Genomic DNA, 15,929 nt, shown 5'->3' with positions numbered 1-15,929 from the left:
AGAGACACATACTCATCAAGTCTCAGCCAGGTCTCTGTTAAACTCATAGCATCTATCTTACTGTTTGTAATACCAGCTTTAGGACTGAGAGATATAATTTGCAATAGGCCAAGTCTGATAAATTGTTTAGGGCCTCTAGCAGAGATGTGATGGGTTTGTATGGTAATGAGATTACTCACATTTGATCCAGGCTGTTTTTGTAGTCTTTGTAGTCTGGGCCTGGGGTATACAGGTTGGATGGAATTTATAAAAGTTTACAAAGGCACAATGTCTTCACTACAGACAGTCAGTCTTTAAAACAGCTGCCAATGTTGCTTGAGAGTAAACTTAGATGTAGCCCATCCCATAGGAGAACCCTCTTTGGTTCCAGGTAGAACCAGTTCCAGGTAGAACCCTTTTGGGTTCCATCTAAAACCACCTGTGGAAAGGGTCCTACATGGAACCCAAAAGGGTTCTACCTGGAACCAAAAAGGGTTCTTCAATGGTCAACCAAAGAACTCTTTTAGGTTCTATATAGCAAAAAATTTTCTAAGAGTGTACAGTACACCTCACTGCTCTTCACGCTGGACCCAGTCACTGTATCTTCCACTGTAATGACGAGCTCTAGGAGAGATGAATGACCAGGAGATGAACGTAGTGTAGTATCAACACTGATATGTATGAGTACATCACTCAGGTTAGGATGCTAGCAGACAGAAAGGTGATTGTAAATGGTCTTTACTTGCTAAAGCCCAGAGCCCACATTACGTCAAGTGCAGTGGCACTCCGGCGACCCCTGTGGCAGAAGACCACAATGCTGGGATCCTCATTAAGAGGGCCTCGTACTCTGAACTGGTCTGGGCTCAGCCTCAGAGCCTCCTGCAGTACCCGAATTGTTAGTAGTAGTTCACTTTATTGACCCAAAATGGGAAATTGGTTGGACGTAATCCTGGCTCCACCACAATGTCCCGTCCCACTGGGCACACACTGGTTGAACTAACTAGCAGTTTAAAAAATACATGACAACATGAATCATAACAACAGCAAGTACATTTCAACCCTGAGGGGTATACTACAAAGCAGGATCAATGAGTTAGCCAGCTAACATGCCTAAATATTCTTAAATAACTTTTTATATTTTAGAAAGATCAGCTTGAAATTGGCATGGTCTAATTGACTGAACAACCAAAAATACATATCTAAGTTTAGTTTTCGTAATGAACCAGAAAATCTATAGTTATTTCTGGTTGTTTATTGAAATTAGCTGTCTAATTGAATCTGCTTTGTAGCATACCCCTATGGTAACACCTGTTAAAGTGCTGTAAACAAACAAACCCAAAACATATATGTGGTGTGTGTGTCTCACACTCCACTGGGCACAGACGTCAATTCAACATCTGCTGTATTTCACGTTGGTTCAATGTAATATGGAAACAATGTTAGTTCAACCAGTATGTGCCCAGTGGGGCAGAACATTGTGGTGGAGCCAGGATTACGTCCAGCCTCAAACTCATCTGGATTGCGGACATCAAACAGTTGGATACTGCTGTTGGACAACATGGTTTTCAACTGCTTGTACACCACCTCAGAATCTACACAAAACACATTAAATCAGACAGTGAGGACAATAAAGTAAGATTAACATTTTAGAGCAGTATTCAACAGCCATATATAAGCCTCATTGGATTATCAGAGGGAGTCACCAGTAGAGACCCATGTCTATTATGCTGACACATGAATCAACCATATTCAGGTGGTCAGTTATTGGTGTTAAATGCATCTACCCTATTCAGGTGGTTGGTTATTGGTTTTGAATGGATGTTGAAACAAAGATTTTAGTTGTATTGGAAACAGAGGCTGGGACACAGGTGGCACCAGCCTGCATGCCTACAGGTGTCTCTCTGTCTCTGTCTTTCTCTCTGTGTTAGTGGAATTAAATAATTCCTACAATATACTCATTAATTAAATTCAATCTGTCTATTTATAAGAATTTGTAAGATACTTATTAACATAAAATAGACAGGATACAGTCTTATCAAAATTAGATAATAGAGTTTATTCTCGGAGCAAGCTGCCATTTGATCATAAACACAGGTTTATATACAAGATATGACGTCATAGATTACAGAATTAAGTCTCATTGTCCTGACAAATAGAAAACAGGTTCAAAAGTTCATTCTAACCTCACAGGGCACTCACATGAAACACCATATAATCATTTATCCTGAAGGCTCACTATAATTGATTACCACTTTAGCAGACAACTCAAGATAATGGAAAACCTAAAAAGTTATCTAAACACCTCAGGGCTAAGTTGGGTCAGTTCAACCATAGTTTAACGACCCTTTCTGCTTATTTTATGACCCACAACACAAATCTCTTTTCACCAGGCATGCAGAGTTCAATTAGTTATAGTTTTATCTAAAGCTAGAATTTGTTTTAACTATTTATTAACAAAATTCCTAACATCTGTCTTTCTCTCGCTCTCTCTCTAACAATTCAATTCAAAGGGCTTTATTGACATGGGAAACATAATGCCAAAGCAAGTAAACTAGATAATAAACAAAAGTATAATAAACAATATAAAATGAACAGTAAACTGCTGCTGTGATGGCACACTGGTATTTCACCCAAAAGATATGGGAGTTTATCAAAATGTGATTTCATTTTGAATTCTTTGTGGATCTGTGTAATCTTAGGGAAATATGTGTCTCTAATTTGGTCATACATTTGGCAGGAGGTTAGGAAATGTTTCCACCTCATTTTGTGGGTAGTGTGCACATAGCCTGTCTTCTTTTGAGAGCCAGGTCTGCCTACAGCAGCCTCTCTCAATAGCAAGGCTATTCTCTCTCCCTCTCGCTCTGGTGTAATTGTAGCCTAGTATACAAGTACACAGTCTTGGCCAGGATGCAGGTGGGTGTAGTTGACAGGAAATCTATCAACCATATCAACATACAAAAGGGATAGTGGTTTGTACTAAATTTTGCAACACATTTGCTGGGGGTTAGCCTAGGGACATTCACATGAATGCCCATATTTCAAAGATGATTAGGCAGAGGTGAAACCTTGAGTTGATGCCACTCTACTGACTGTAGGCCTTCACATTGTCAAAATGACTGAGCAGTCATTGACTTCCATTACACAATCTACTAGACTCATGGAACTCATACAAACCAACTTTTCTATAATCATGCACATTTTTCAGTTCACCTAATTAGTGAATTGTAGGCTAGTTTGTCCCGATAGTGTCTCAGATACCCTGGCTAGAAATGTGCATGGCCTATTTGACAACAGACAATAAATACACTATAAATTAGCATACCGGTAGGCCTACTGTAGATGCTGCACCTGTCACGAGTAAACAGATAGACTTGTGGTCGAAGGCTCCTCGTAGTGCCCCAGGTTTCACATCACACAAACTGTCGAGCGCGCCGCCACAGTGCGTCGCCACGGCAACCAGTGGGAGCGCTAGTAGCGACGGCGTGCACACTACGATAATAATCTTCTGCATTGTTGAATGTCGCCTGACATTTTTTTCCTAACATTTTTCAAGGTCTCCTAGAGTTGTTTAGGCCTGAGTGTCGAAGTTCATGGTTTCCCTCATTGTAGGCTGCCTCCCCCACCCTGCATGTGGGAACGGTTGCGGGGCATTGGTGACTCACACAGTTTCACATTTAAATAATATAATTTCTACGTGGTTACCATGTTCTCAGAATATTCAATATTAATGTTCTAGACACGTTTCATTGGAACGTTGCAAGCACATTCCTGTGTCCAGTTTTCGGAGGGTTGTGAGAATATTCCATCAACGTCACACTCAACCTACACAGAACACGGTTGCTATGTTCTACAAATATAAGATAATGTTCTAGACACGTTCTACTAGAACGTTGCAAGAACATTCCTGTGTCCGGTTTTCGGAGGGTTAGCAGAATAAGATTTCGACCCGCAGCAATAGAATAAAATGATTCGCACTCTGCTAGTTATGCTTCCAGTGTAGCAGGGCTCATTGGACAGGAAAATGCGCAACGCTCGCTCACCATTACAAATACGTCGTTTTATTAGACAAATTTAAAAGATTGGCCTTCAGAATAATCACAAAGGGAATGGACAAGTTCATATAGGGCATGGGGAAGACTATTAGGGAGAAAATTCTCTTCAACTGGTGGTGCTAATGAGAGACTGTCGTAGACCAAACAGGTTGGTAGTCAGGGTGTGGTGTGCTATGGTTAATGTCTCCACCTAGTGATGAAAAAGCTCACATTCTAAATGAGATGTCCAACACTTTTTTTTCGAGATCCTGGTCATCTGGAAACGTTACATTGATTAAATTTTTTTGACTACAAGGGTGACCTAAAGTCGCTGAGGTCCTGGATGTTCCTAGAGCACAACTACTGAGCAAGCCCACAAGCCCTAGAGAGCAAGACCTCCTATCCAAATGGTCACTACCTATACCCAAAAGTCCAGAACTACCAAGCATCATTAAAAACATTGTCATGTTCTATGCTCAGACTCAGCTCTAGGTAATACATTTCAGCAGCCTCCTGCAGACACCTGATCTATATTTTACATCTAGTTACGCACTAGAATGTGTGATCACACGAAGGGCCATTCTACGTGCTGAACCCAACAGCCCAGTGGCCCTCCATTTCAAAGAGAGAAGACACTCACTTTGTGAGTTTTTTTATTTTGGAATTGAACAAGTCAGTAAAAACAAATGCTGTGGTGATGTCGACAAACACCGAAGTTCCAGAGAGACATTCTGGATCCATTCCTTAGACACTTTAGTCCCCTGAGGTCTTAGTCTAGAGAAGGACTATAGTATGCTTTTGTGAAGTGCCCCATCCCTTTGTTGGTCCAGTGACAACCCCCCATTTCCACTTCTTGTTTACACATGGAGCTTACTAGCTCACTAACTGTTGTCCAAACCACTTGTTAGATTTCTTTGCCTAAGCTCTTAATGTTTATAGTTGTTAGCCCTAGTTTTGCTTATTTAAGCAATAAGGCCTGGGGGGGGGGGGGGTGTATATGGCCAATATACCATGGCTAAGGGCTGTTCTTAACCACGACGCAACGCAGAGTGCCTGGATAAAGCCCTTAGCCGTGGTATATTGGCCATATACCACAAACCCTCGAGGTGCCTTATTGCTATTATAAACTTGTTACAAACGTAATTAGAACAGTAAAAATAAATGTTTTGTAATATCCGTGATATACGGTCTCATAAAAGTGATGACTCAGGAAGAGTGATGTTCGGTGAGGCAACGTCCTTGGTGGAAATCTTGAAGTTGAGCTTAAAAACAACCAACCTAAAGCTATTCATGTACCTAGTAAGCTAACATAGCTAGCTAGCACTCATGTCAGGTAGCTAGCTACAGTTAGCTATAGCTGGCTAGCTAGTTTTATAGTTTGGTCATTTATTCCAATACATTTCAGAATTCCCTGAAATATGTTTATGAATCTAGGTACGCTTTATTATCTCATCACTACGAGACTACGCCAATTTGCCAATGCTAAAATCAATGTCGTTTATATATATTTTTAGCAAACTGTGTTAATATTTTTTTTCCCCCCACATGCCGAAAATGCAGCCTTGTTAATTAACTTTGACCCTTCGCAGCCACTAGAGTTTGACATGTGAAGGGAAAAGGGGGATACCTAGTCAGTTGTACAACTGAATGCCTTTTTATTTTTTATTAACAACAAATCAATACAGAAAGTACATGAGGGAACACAAGTATATATAGATTATATACAATGGACAATCGAGCTAGGGGGTACAATATAACATTACAATTACACAAGGACCTTAAGGGACATACATACACTTACTGTCAGGACCCGGTTACTCTCCGGTGTGAGAAACAGTTACTTAACAAACTGAGCCAGTAATAGTCGGCAGAACCCAGAAGATGAGGCAGACACAGCAGTACTTGAGACGGCTCAAAAGATAATCAAAAAATAAATGAGAACAAAAACAGAGTACCACAAGAGAGTCCAACTGGAGCAACAAATGTTCACAGCATCGCTAGGGCTGGGTGCTAACATTCAAACACAGAGCAAAGAACTGAGGAAAACTAAGGGTTTAAATACATTCAAGGGAAACGAGGCACAGGTGCAAATAATAACTGGAAACAAGGGAAAACAAAAGGGTCAAAAAAGCACAATGGGGGCATCTAGTGGCCAAAACCGGAACAATCCTGACACTTACAATTCTAACAGCTTTTTTGTTAGTAGAGTATATAACTGTCTTAAAATACAGTTCAATTTCTTTTTGTAGGGTAAGAAAATGTGTTTTTTTGTTTGTAAATTTGTTAACAAGTAGGTATGTGTGTTCCAGACAATCCAGAATAGATTTTTGGCTTATATCCAAATGTATTGATAGTGATTGTGTTACTACAAATACAGTATCTGTACTACTCCCCTCACAGACCATAGGGCCATTTACATTGATATCAAAATATTTACCCCTGATACTAACCTTGGCAGAGCATCCTACTGGAAGCTAAATAGCTCATTATTAAATAATTATATAGTTAAATTTGAGGTTAAAGATCTGCTCTCACACTTTTGGGAAAGGGCTTGTAAAGAAAGATCTTATTGCAAGAACTGGGAGCTCTTTAAATTTGAGGTATCCAAATACTTTAGAAAATATGGTAGTAATCTTGCTAAGACCTGAAGAGCTGAGGAGGAAAAGGTGATCATTAAGATAACTTCCCTTTCTCAGAGGTCCCCAGCCGGCCTCTCGGGGGAGGAGAAGATGGAACTAATTGAGTTACAAAATAAACTGGATAATATATATAGATTAAAAGCAGAAGGAGCCTTTATTAGATCTAGGAAAAAATGGATTGAGGAGGGAGAACAGAATTCATCCTATTTCTTTAGACTTGAGAAATTTCACTCTAAAAATAACACTATCCATAAATTAAACAATGATGGTGTTATTACAGATGACCAAAAATTAATCGCTAAATACTGTAGCAATTTTTACAGAAAATTGTATAGAAATTGTCAGGAATCCACAGAATTTTTTTTAACTCACTGAATAATGTTCACTCTATCAGTGATATAGAATCTAAACAGTCTATCAAACATCTAAAGAACAATAAATCACCAGGTGTTGATGGAATTACATCAGAATTTTACAAATTATTTTCTGAACAAGTAGCTCCCTTCCTATTTGAAGTATTTTTAGAGAGTATTAAAAACAATGTTCTTCCTCCTACAATGAGTCAGGGGTTAATAACACTGATACCTAAGCCTAAAAAATAAGTGCTGCTCATTGATAACTGGCGTCCAATTTGTCTTCTTAATAATGACTATAAGATATTAGCTTTACTACTTGCAAAAATAATTAAAGAAGTCCTGGATGCAATCATTGATGAAACACAGTCTGGCTTCATGACGAACAGACATATTTCTAACAATGTCAGACTAGTATTAGACATACTTGACTACTCAGACCTAATAACTGAGGATAGCTTCACATTATTTTTAGATTTTTATAAAGCATTTGACACAGTAGAGCATCAGTTTCTCTTCCACTCCCTTGAGAGACTTGGCTTTGGGGATTTTTTCTGTAAGTCTATTAAGACTCTCTATGCAAATGGGAACAGCTCTATCAAATTGAAATATGGCACCTCACCTAGATTTGAGTTAGAGAGGAATTAGGCAAGGTTGTCCAATCTCCCCATACCTGTTTTTATTAACCACCCAACTTCTTGAAAATTCTTTAAATAATAGTCCTGTACAAGGTATTTCCATAGCTGGTAAAGAAATTATTATAAGCCAGCTGGCTGATGATACTACACTTTTTCTGAAAGACGCTAACCAAATTCCCATATCGATCAATGTGATACAATCCTTTTCCAAAGCATCTGGTCTATATCTTAACATTAATAAATGTGAACTCATAGCTGTCAAAGATTATGTGACACATTCATATTATGGTATTCCAGTAAAAGAAGAACTTACATATTTAGGCATAACCATTACAAAGGATCAGAAGTCTAGAGGCTTACTAAATTTTAACCCTCTAATTAAAAATACCCAGAAGAAGCTAAATCAATGGCTACAGAGGGAATTATCTTTAAAAGGTAGAGTCCTAATAACCCAGGCTGGAGGTATATCTAGACTAACATATGGCGCTCTATCTTTATATCTTGACAGTAAAATAAGCAAGGAGATAGACCAGATGCTTTTCAACTTTCTTTGGAGAAACCGTACCCATTACATTAGGAAAACTGTTGTAATGAACACTTATGAGAATGGTGGACTGAATTTTCTGGACTTTACAACTTTAAATAATTCTTTTAAGATCAATTGGATAGACCCACTTCTATCTGGAATTTTATTCCTCATCATGTCTTCTCTACTTTTGGTGGCCTTAACTTCATGTTGTTTTGCAATTATAATATTGACAAAATTCCAGTGAAACTTTCTGCTTTTCATCAGCAGGTTTTCTTGTCATGGTCCTTAATTTATAAACACAATTTTTCTCCACACAGATATTATATATGGAATAATCGGGATATATTGTATAAAAATACTTCTTTGTTTTTAGAATATTGGTTCCGAAATAATATCCTATTGGTGAGCCAACTGGTAAATGCAGAGGGTCTTTTACTCAGTTATAAGCAATTCTTATCACTTTACAAGGTCCCTGTAACACCTAAAGATTTTGCAATTGTTTTAGATGCCATTCCCTCAGGTGTTGCTCTGTTATTCAGGAACGTGTCAAGACCTGACCCTCAGAGCCTACCTTCAATAGACCCCATTGACTCATCAGTAGGAAAGATTTGTTTCTCTTTTGGTCCATTCAACAACAGAGCGATACGAACCTTGTTTCAGCAGGATGTTGTATCTATCTATACCTTATGTCATGCCTTATTGGAATGGATTTGTTGATAATATCTGTTGGAAAAAAGTTTGGATGTTGCCACACACATACCTACTTGTTAACAAAATTAAGGAAGTTTCCTTTAAAATTATTCATAAATATTATCCTGCCAACCACTATATGAAGAAGTTTAAGGAAAACATCAACTCAAATTGCTCCTTTTGTAATGACCACCCAGAAACAGTGTTGCATCATTTTTGGCATTGTATTCACGTAAGAAAACTGTGGCAAAACATCAGTAGATTTATAATTGAACACATTTATGAAGATTTTACACTATTGTGGAGAGATGTACTGCTTGGATTCTTTACATACGATAGAAATAAGCTGAAACATTTTTATGTAATTCATTTCATTATTCTTTTGGCCAAATTTCATATACACAAATGTAAATTTACAAACAAAAAAACACATTTTCTTACCCTACAAAAAGAAATTGAACTGTATTTTAAGACAGTTATATACTCTACTAACAAAAAAAGCTGTTAGAATTGTAAGTGTATGTATGTCCCTTAAGGTCCTTGTGTAATTGTAATGTTATATTGTACCCCCTAGCTCGATTGTCCATTGTATATAATCTATATATACTTGTGTTCCCTCATGTACTTTCTGTATTGATTTGTTGTTGATAAAATTAAAATTAAAATTAAAAAAGGACTGAGGGGGTAAAAAATTACGTGTTTGGACTGCAGCCCCTGAGTACCAACCTGAATGGTCTACCACACTGTCTCTCATTAGCATCACCAGCTGAAGAGAGTTCTCCCTAATTGTCTTGTCCATTCCCTTAGTGATTATTCAAAAGAAGGCCGAAAGTCCATCTTTAAACTTGTCTAATAAAACGACGCATTTTTAATGGTGAGGGAGCGTTGCACCGTTTCCTGTCCAATGATGTCTACACATTTTTAGGTTGCACCTCTACTCACATTGGTTGAGCACCTTCTACTTCTTTCCAGTGTAGCAGGTAAAATAAATATACTGCTTTAGCAATGTCCCAGTGTATCTCCAGGCTACTGGAATTCTTTGCAGTTTGGTTGTTTTCTGGGGTTTTTTACCTGCCTAGAGCTGGTTCAACTTTCCCGACTGCCATAAATTGTCTGTTTTTCATTTAAACAATGGGGATTAACCAGAAAGATCAGTATCAGGCTAGGCCTACTGGAATTCTTCAGTTTTGTAATTTTCTGCTAATTCTTAAAAGTCTAAACATATGGAATTGTTTTAAGGTCAAATCATGGTTAATTTAGCTATGTGATGTATTGAAGTTGGCCTTTACTACTATAGTCCCCATAGAAACACATTGAATAAAACATCCATAAATGGCAAAAAAGACAGTCAAAAATAAATCATAAGGTTTTACATATTTAACCCCTTATTTTTGTTGGGACAAAACTACCTCCATACTTCCATTCATTTGTATGGGTTACCTTTAGACGAGTCCCATGACACTTGAGTCTTCCCTTTCTATAGAGTGGTCATTTTTTTCTAGGCCAAACGTTCAGATGCTTCAGACGTTTTCGCGAGAAGACCGATTTTAGGGATGTCTCCTGGTCTGAAAAACACGGCTGAAGCTCTGCCACTTTCCACCGCAGATGCGGAAGGGCGACATACAGTGGATTGAGACGCAGCAATTTGCCTCGTGACTGAACCGCCCACTACTGCAGCCGCACCTCCGCCTAAACTATTAGGTTGAAGGGGGTTTAGCATATTTTTTATACATGATTAAAAGAGCACCTTTCTGGTCACATATACCCTAAATGACACAATATATGAATTCAAACATGCATTAACTACAAATGTTAAAGCTTGGTTTAAGTGTCCTATGTTTTTCATTAAAGGATGCAGCGGCTGTTTTTCCACTTCATAAACATAATGGTACGTTCTAAAAAAACATGACTCGAGTCATGTGATGTGACAATATAAATAAGGAAGTTTAAATCCGTTTGTGAAATACTTCAGTCGTAAGTAACTTTCAATCTGCAATTAATCGTAATGAAGTGTGGCGGTACCGCCGAGGCGAAGGATGCCACACCCGAAGTGCAGAAAATCTGCGATGAGGTGAGCATATTTCCTTCATTTATCCTGCATAGTCTAGCTGAGGAACGCTCAACTCCGTTATCGAGGCAGAGTTGAGTACTGATAACTGGTCGCGCGATTTGCTAACAACATTGAGTTCCCATTCCTTGATCATTTATATTTTTACAAGTATGTAAACACTTACCTGTACCTATGTCTGTCTTGCAGAACTGCGGTCCTTCAGCGGGGTGCTGAAATTCATACTTTTAATGAACATTTATCGAATACAACCACCGATTTATGTGTTGCTCAACTCAGCGCCAGAGTCCCAATTGAATCGCAGTTTACTACGTCAAGGCCGCTACGTCTCCAGTTGATTAATACAAATTAGGAAAAAGTCGGTTGTTTTCGATTAAAATTATGAATTTCAGCACCCTGCGGAAGGATCGCAGTTGTACAGGACAAACAGATGCAGGAAAGCTTTTTCAGAATCGTCATTATTACTAGTATCGACTGATGGTGACTCAACGTTGCTAGAAAATCGCGTGACCAGTTATCAATTGTCACCTCCGCCTCGATATGTCCCACTGAACATCCTTATCTTTTTAACAGAGTTGACTCAGACTTGATGAAGGTGTAATTTTAAACCTTTTATTGCATAATAAGCTCTACAGTGGTGTGTGTTATATCGTAAACCTTCAATCTGTAGGTGTGCATGTGCGTAGGCTATATGGAGGAAATTTGGGATGTTGTGGGAACAATTGAGTCATTGCCTGAGTATTTTTAAATGTTTCTAGATGAAGCCATATGCAGAGGAGAAAGCTGGAAAGAAGTTTGACATTTTTGCTGCCAAAACATTCACAACACAAGTTGTGGCTGGGACCAACTTCTTCATTAAAGTGAGAATGTTTGTTTAATTTTATAAATATAATTTCTAGACAATTTAAAAAAAAAAAATTTGCAATACTAAATGTCACCAGTTTCACTCAATGATATGTATTAATCCTAGATGACTGACAAGGAGTGTTTTGATGCCACCGCACAGCAATTTTCATACACCATTGTAAAAAAAGATTTAGGAAGTTATAAAAGAAATGCATTGATTAATGTCTACACTTGTTTTTGACTTGTATTAGACACCTTTAATTCATAGGCCTACTTTTAAATTATATTAAGTGAACTGAACACGAAAGTATTTTTAAATCCTTAAATTCCTTAACCATTTTTTCAGTGTACCAATGTTACTGTCCCCACTACAACAAATACATCATTTTCTTTTCAAGCTCGGTGACCGCCTGCCACATCCTCACAACCCCTGTGTGGGGTTCAAATCATTGGACTGCATCAAAGTTATAGGGAGTGAGGCAGGTGGTGGCACCTTAATTGGGGAGGACAGGCTAATAGTCATGGCTGAAACGGCATTAATGGAATGGTATCTAACACATGGTTTCCATGTGGTTGACGTCATTCCATTTACCCCATTCCAGGCATTATTATAAGCCTTCATCCCCTCAGCAGCCTCCTGTGGAGTGAACATGTACATACTGGAAGAGCTATGTGAACTCTAAACAAACAGATCATTACTCAGAGTCCTGTCTCCCATCACCTATTCTTCACTCACAGGCCCCTATTCCATCCTTTTCTCATAGGTCCATGTTGGTGGAGATGAATTTGTGCACCTGCGGGTCCATAGAACTCTACCCCACGCTGGTGGGAAACTGGAGCTTCATGGCGTACAGACTCCCAAAGCTCACCATGACCCCATTGGTTTCTTCTGATTACCTGTAACTCCCTGCAGGGGATGCCACACATCTACTCCATGCCTGGATCATGTGTACCCTTGTTTATGGTCACCTGTATTGTATACTTCTGTTGGTAAATGTCTGTCTTTTGTGCTAAAAGCTGTCTACACCTTTGACTAAATGGCTTTTGTTAGAACATAAATACAAATTTGACAGCAGACTTGTTTTTGTCAATCTGTGGCGGTTAGTGACTAACATGTTTCTCGTGATTGCATGGTACATTTCGGGGAGAGATTCAGTTGATTTTATTTTTATTTAAAAAAGATTAAATGCAGTGCAGTATTCCAATTAAGGACCTCAAATAAAGGTCTCCTTAAAATCAGTACAGCTGGAGGAAGTGATTTGACACCTTCATGTGGTACAGTTTTCCTTCCTGTAAAGGAGCCTCTGTTTGTAGCTCTATACTATTTGAAAACCTATTTTGTGTAAAGATAAAGACGCATGCAAATACTTTTGGTTCTGGACATCAAAATGAAATGTTGGCAACAGGACATCAAAATGAAATGTTGGCAACAGGAAAGGGAGCATCAATTGCGGTTTGCATAGTTTTGCTTTTCTTTTTGCTGTAAACATTTGGGTGTCCACTGAATGCAACTCACGGACTGCAACCATTCTAAGAGGTGATCACAACTTGTAATGACAGCATGATTGGCTGATGGCAGCTTTTACCTGTTAAATGCCACATTCCACCAAAACAAACACAAAGCTGAAAACTGCTAGTTAACCCTTGGTCTTTGGGGGTTTGATGAGGGGAATAAAAAGTAGAGGGTTATGGGAGGAGAGGAATACAGTGTACAAAACATTAGAAACACCTTCCAAATATTGAGTAGGAACCCCCCACTCCAATTACTCTCACAGTTGTGTCAAGTTGGCTGAATGTCCTTTGGGTGGTGGACCATTCTTGATACACACAGGTGACTGAGTGTGGAAAAGCAGCTGCATTGCAGTTCTTGACACAAACCGGTGCGCTTGGCTGGCACCTACCATACACTGTTAAAAGGCACTTCAATATTTTATCTTGCCCACTCACCCTCTGAATGGCACACATGCACAATCCAAGACTCAAGGCTTAAACACTTTAACATGTATTCTCCCCTTCATCTACACTGAAGTGGATATAACAAGTAACATCAATAAGGGATCATAGCTTTCACCTGGTCAGTCTGTCATGGAAAGAGCAGGTGTTAAAGTTTGTACATTCAGTAAATCTCCTACTGTATAAGCCACCAGATTAAGAGAGTAGGTGAACACCACTAGAATGATCAAATAAAATTGTATTTGTCCTATGCGCCAACTACAACTGGCCCTTAACCAACAATGCAGTTCTACAAAAATAAGTAACACCATAAAATGATAAGGCTATATACAGTGCCTTTGGAAAGTATTCAGACCCCTTAACTTTTTCCACATTTTGTTACGTTACTTCTAAAATGTATATATTTGTTTTAATTCCTCATCAGTCTACACACTACCCCAATAATGACAAAGCAAAAAAAATAAAAAATAAATGCCTTATTTACATAAGTATTCAGACCCTTTGCTATGAGTCTCGAAATTGAGCTCAGGTGCATCCTGTTTCCATTGATCATCATTGATCATCCATGTCAGAAGGACAACCATCTCTGCAGCACTCCACCAATCAGGCCTTTATGGTAGAGTACCAGACAGAAGCCACTCGTCAATAAAAGGCAAATGACAGCCCGCTTGGAGTTTGCCAAAAGGCACCTAAAACACTCTCGGACCATGAGAAACTAGATTATCTGGTCTGATGAAACCTGAATGCCAAGTGTCACGTCTGGAGGAAACCTGGCACCATCCCTACGGTGAAGCATGGTGGTGGGGATGTTTTTCAGCGGCAGGGACTGGGAGACTAGTCGGGATCGGGGCAAAGATGAACGAAGCAAAGTACAGAGGCAAAGATGAACGAAGCAAAGTACAGAGATCCTTGCTGAAAACCTGCTCCAGAGTGTTCAGGACCTCAAACTGGGGCAAAGGATCGCCTTCCAACAGGACAACAACCCTAAGCACACAACCAAGACAACGCAGGAGTGGCTTCGGGACAATTCTCTGAATGTCCTTAAGTGGCCCAGCCAAAGCCCGGACTTGAACCTAATCGAACATCTCTGGAGAGAACTGAAAATAGCTGTGCAGCAACACCCCCCATCCAACCTGACATAGCTTGAGAGGATCTGCAGAGAGGAATGGGAGAAAATACCCAAATACAGGTGTGCCAATCTTGTAGCGCCGTACCCAAGAAGATTCAAGGCTGTAATCGCTGCAAAGGTGCTTCAACAAAGTACTGAGTAAACGGTCTGAATACTTACGTCATATTTGAGTTTTAATTTTTAATAAATTTGCTAAAGTCTCTGACCTTCCTCTAGACAAGTGTGTGTAAAAGGGTCTGAGTACTTTTCGAATACATTGTACAGGGGGTACCGGTACCAAGTCATTGTGCGGGGGTACAGGTTAGTCGAGGTAATTGAGAGAATATGCACAGTACCAGTCAAACGTTTGGACACCTACTCATTCCTGGGTTTGTCTTTAGAATAATAGTGATGAAATAACACATGGAATCATGTGTTAAACAAAATATATTTTAGATTCTGCAAAGTAGCCACCCTTTGCCTTGACAGCTTTGCACACTCTTGGCATTCTCTCAACCAGCTTCATGAGGTAGTCACCTGGAATGCATTTCAATTAACAGGTGTGCCTTAAATTAACTTGTGGAATTTCTTTCCATTTTAATGCGTTTGTGTCAATCAGTTCTGTTGTGACAAGGTAGGGGTGGTATACAGAATATAGTCCTATTTGGTAAAAGACTGAGCCCATATTATGGCAGGAACAGCTCAAATAAGCAAAGAGAAACAATAGTCTGTTACTTTAAGACATGAAAGTCAATCAATCTGGAAAAAGTGCAGTCGCAATAACCATCAAGCGCTATGATTAAACTGGCTCTCATGAGAACCGCCACAGGAAAGGAAGACCCAGCGTTACGTCTGCTGCAGAGGATCAGTTCATTAGAGTTACCAGCCTCAGAAATTGCAGCCCAAATAAATGCTCCACAGAGTTCAAGTAACAGACACATCTCAACATCAACTGTTCATAGGAGACTGAATCAGGCCTTCATGGTCAACTTTCTGCAAGGAAAATACACTACTAAAGGACACCAATAAGAAGAGACTTGCTTTGGCCAAGAAACACGAGCAATGGACATTAGACCAGTGGAAATCTGTCCTTTG

At 39.1% G+C, this 15,929-nt stretch overlaps 1 protein-coding gene and 1 pseudogene across 1 annotated transcript; one reads left to right on the top strand and one right to left on the bottom strand.

The window, feature by feature from the left end:
- Positions 1 to 548: 548 nt before the first annotated feature.
- LOC120021097 lies at positions 549 to 3,490 on the bottom strand (annotated as a pseudogene).
- A 7,287-nt stretch (positions 3,491 to 10,777) lies between these two features.
- LOC120021744 (cystatin-B-like) lies at positions 10,778 to 12,848 on the top strand. The gene is made up of 3 exons (XM_038965590.1): positions 10,778 to 10,930; positions 11,686 to 11,787; positions 12,538 to 12,848. Exons 1-3 carry the CDS (start codon positions 10,865 to 10,867, stop codon positions 12,664 to 12,666), a joined length of 297 nt encoding a protein of 98 aa, XP_038821518.1. The 5' UTR covers positions 10,778 to 10,864; the 3' UTR covers positions 12,667 to 12,848.
- The last annotated feature ends 3,081 nt before the right edge of the window (positions 12,849 to 15,929 follow it).

This window comes from Salvelinus namaycush, chromosome 26 (assembly GCF_016432855.1).
Source record: "Salvelinus namaycush isolate Seneca chromosome 26, SaNama_1.0, whole genome shotgun sequence".
NCBI lineage: Eukaryota > Metazoa > Chordata > Actinopteri > Salmoniformes > Salmonidae > Salvelinus > Salvelinus namaycush.
Note: the sequence above shows the minus strand (reverse complement) of the source record. Positions and strands in the feature narration are given on the sequence as shown.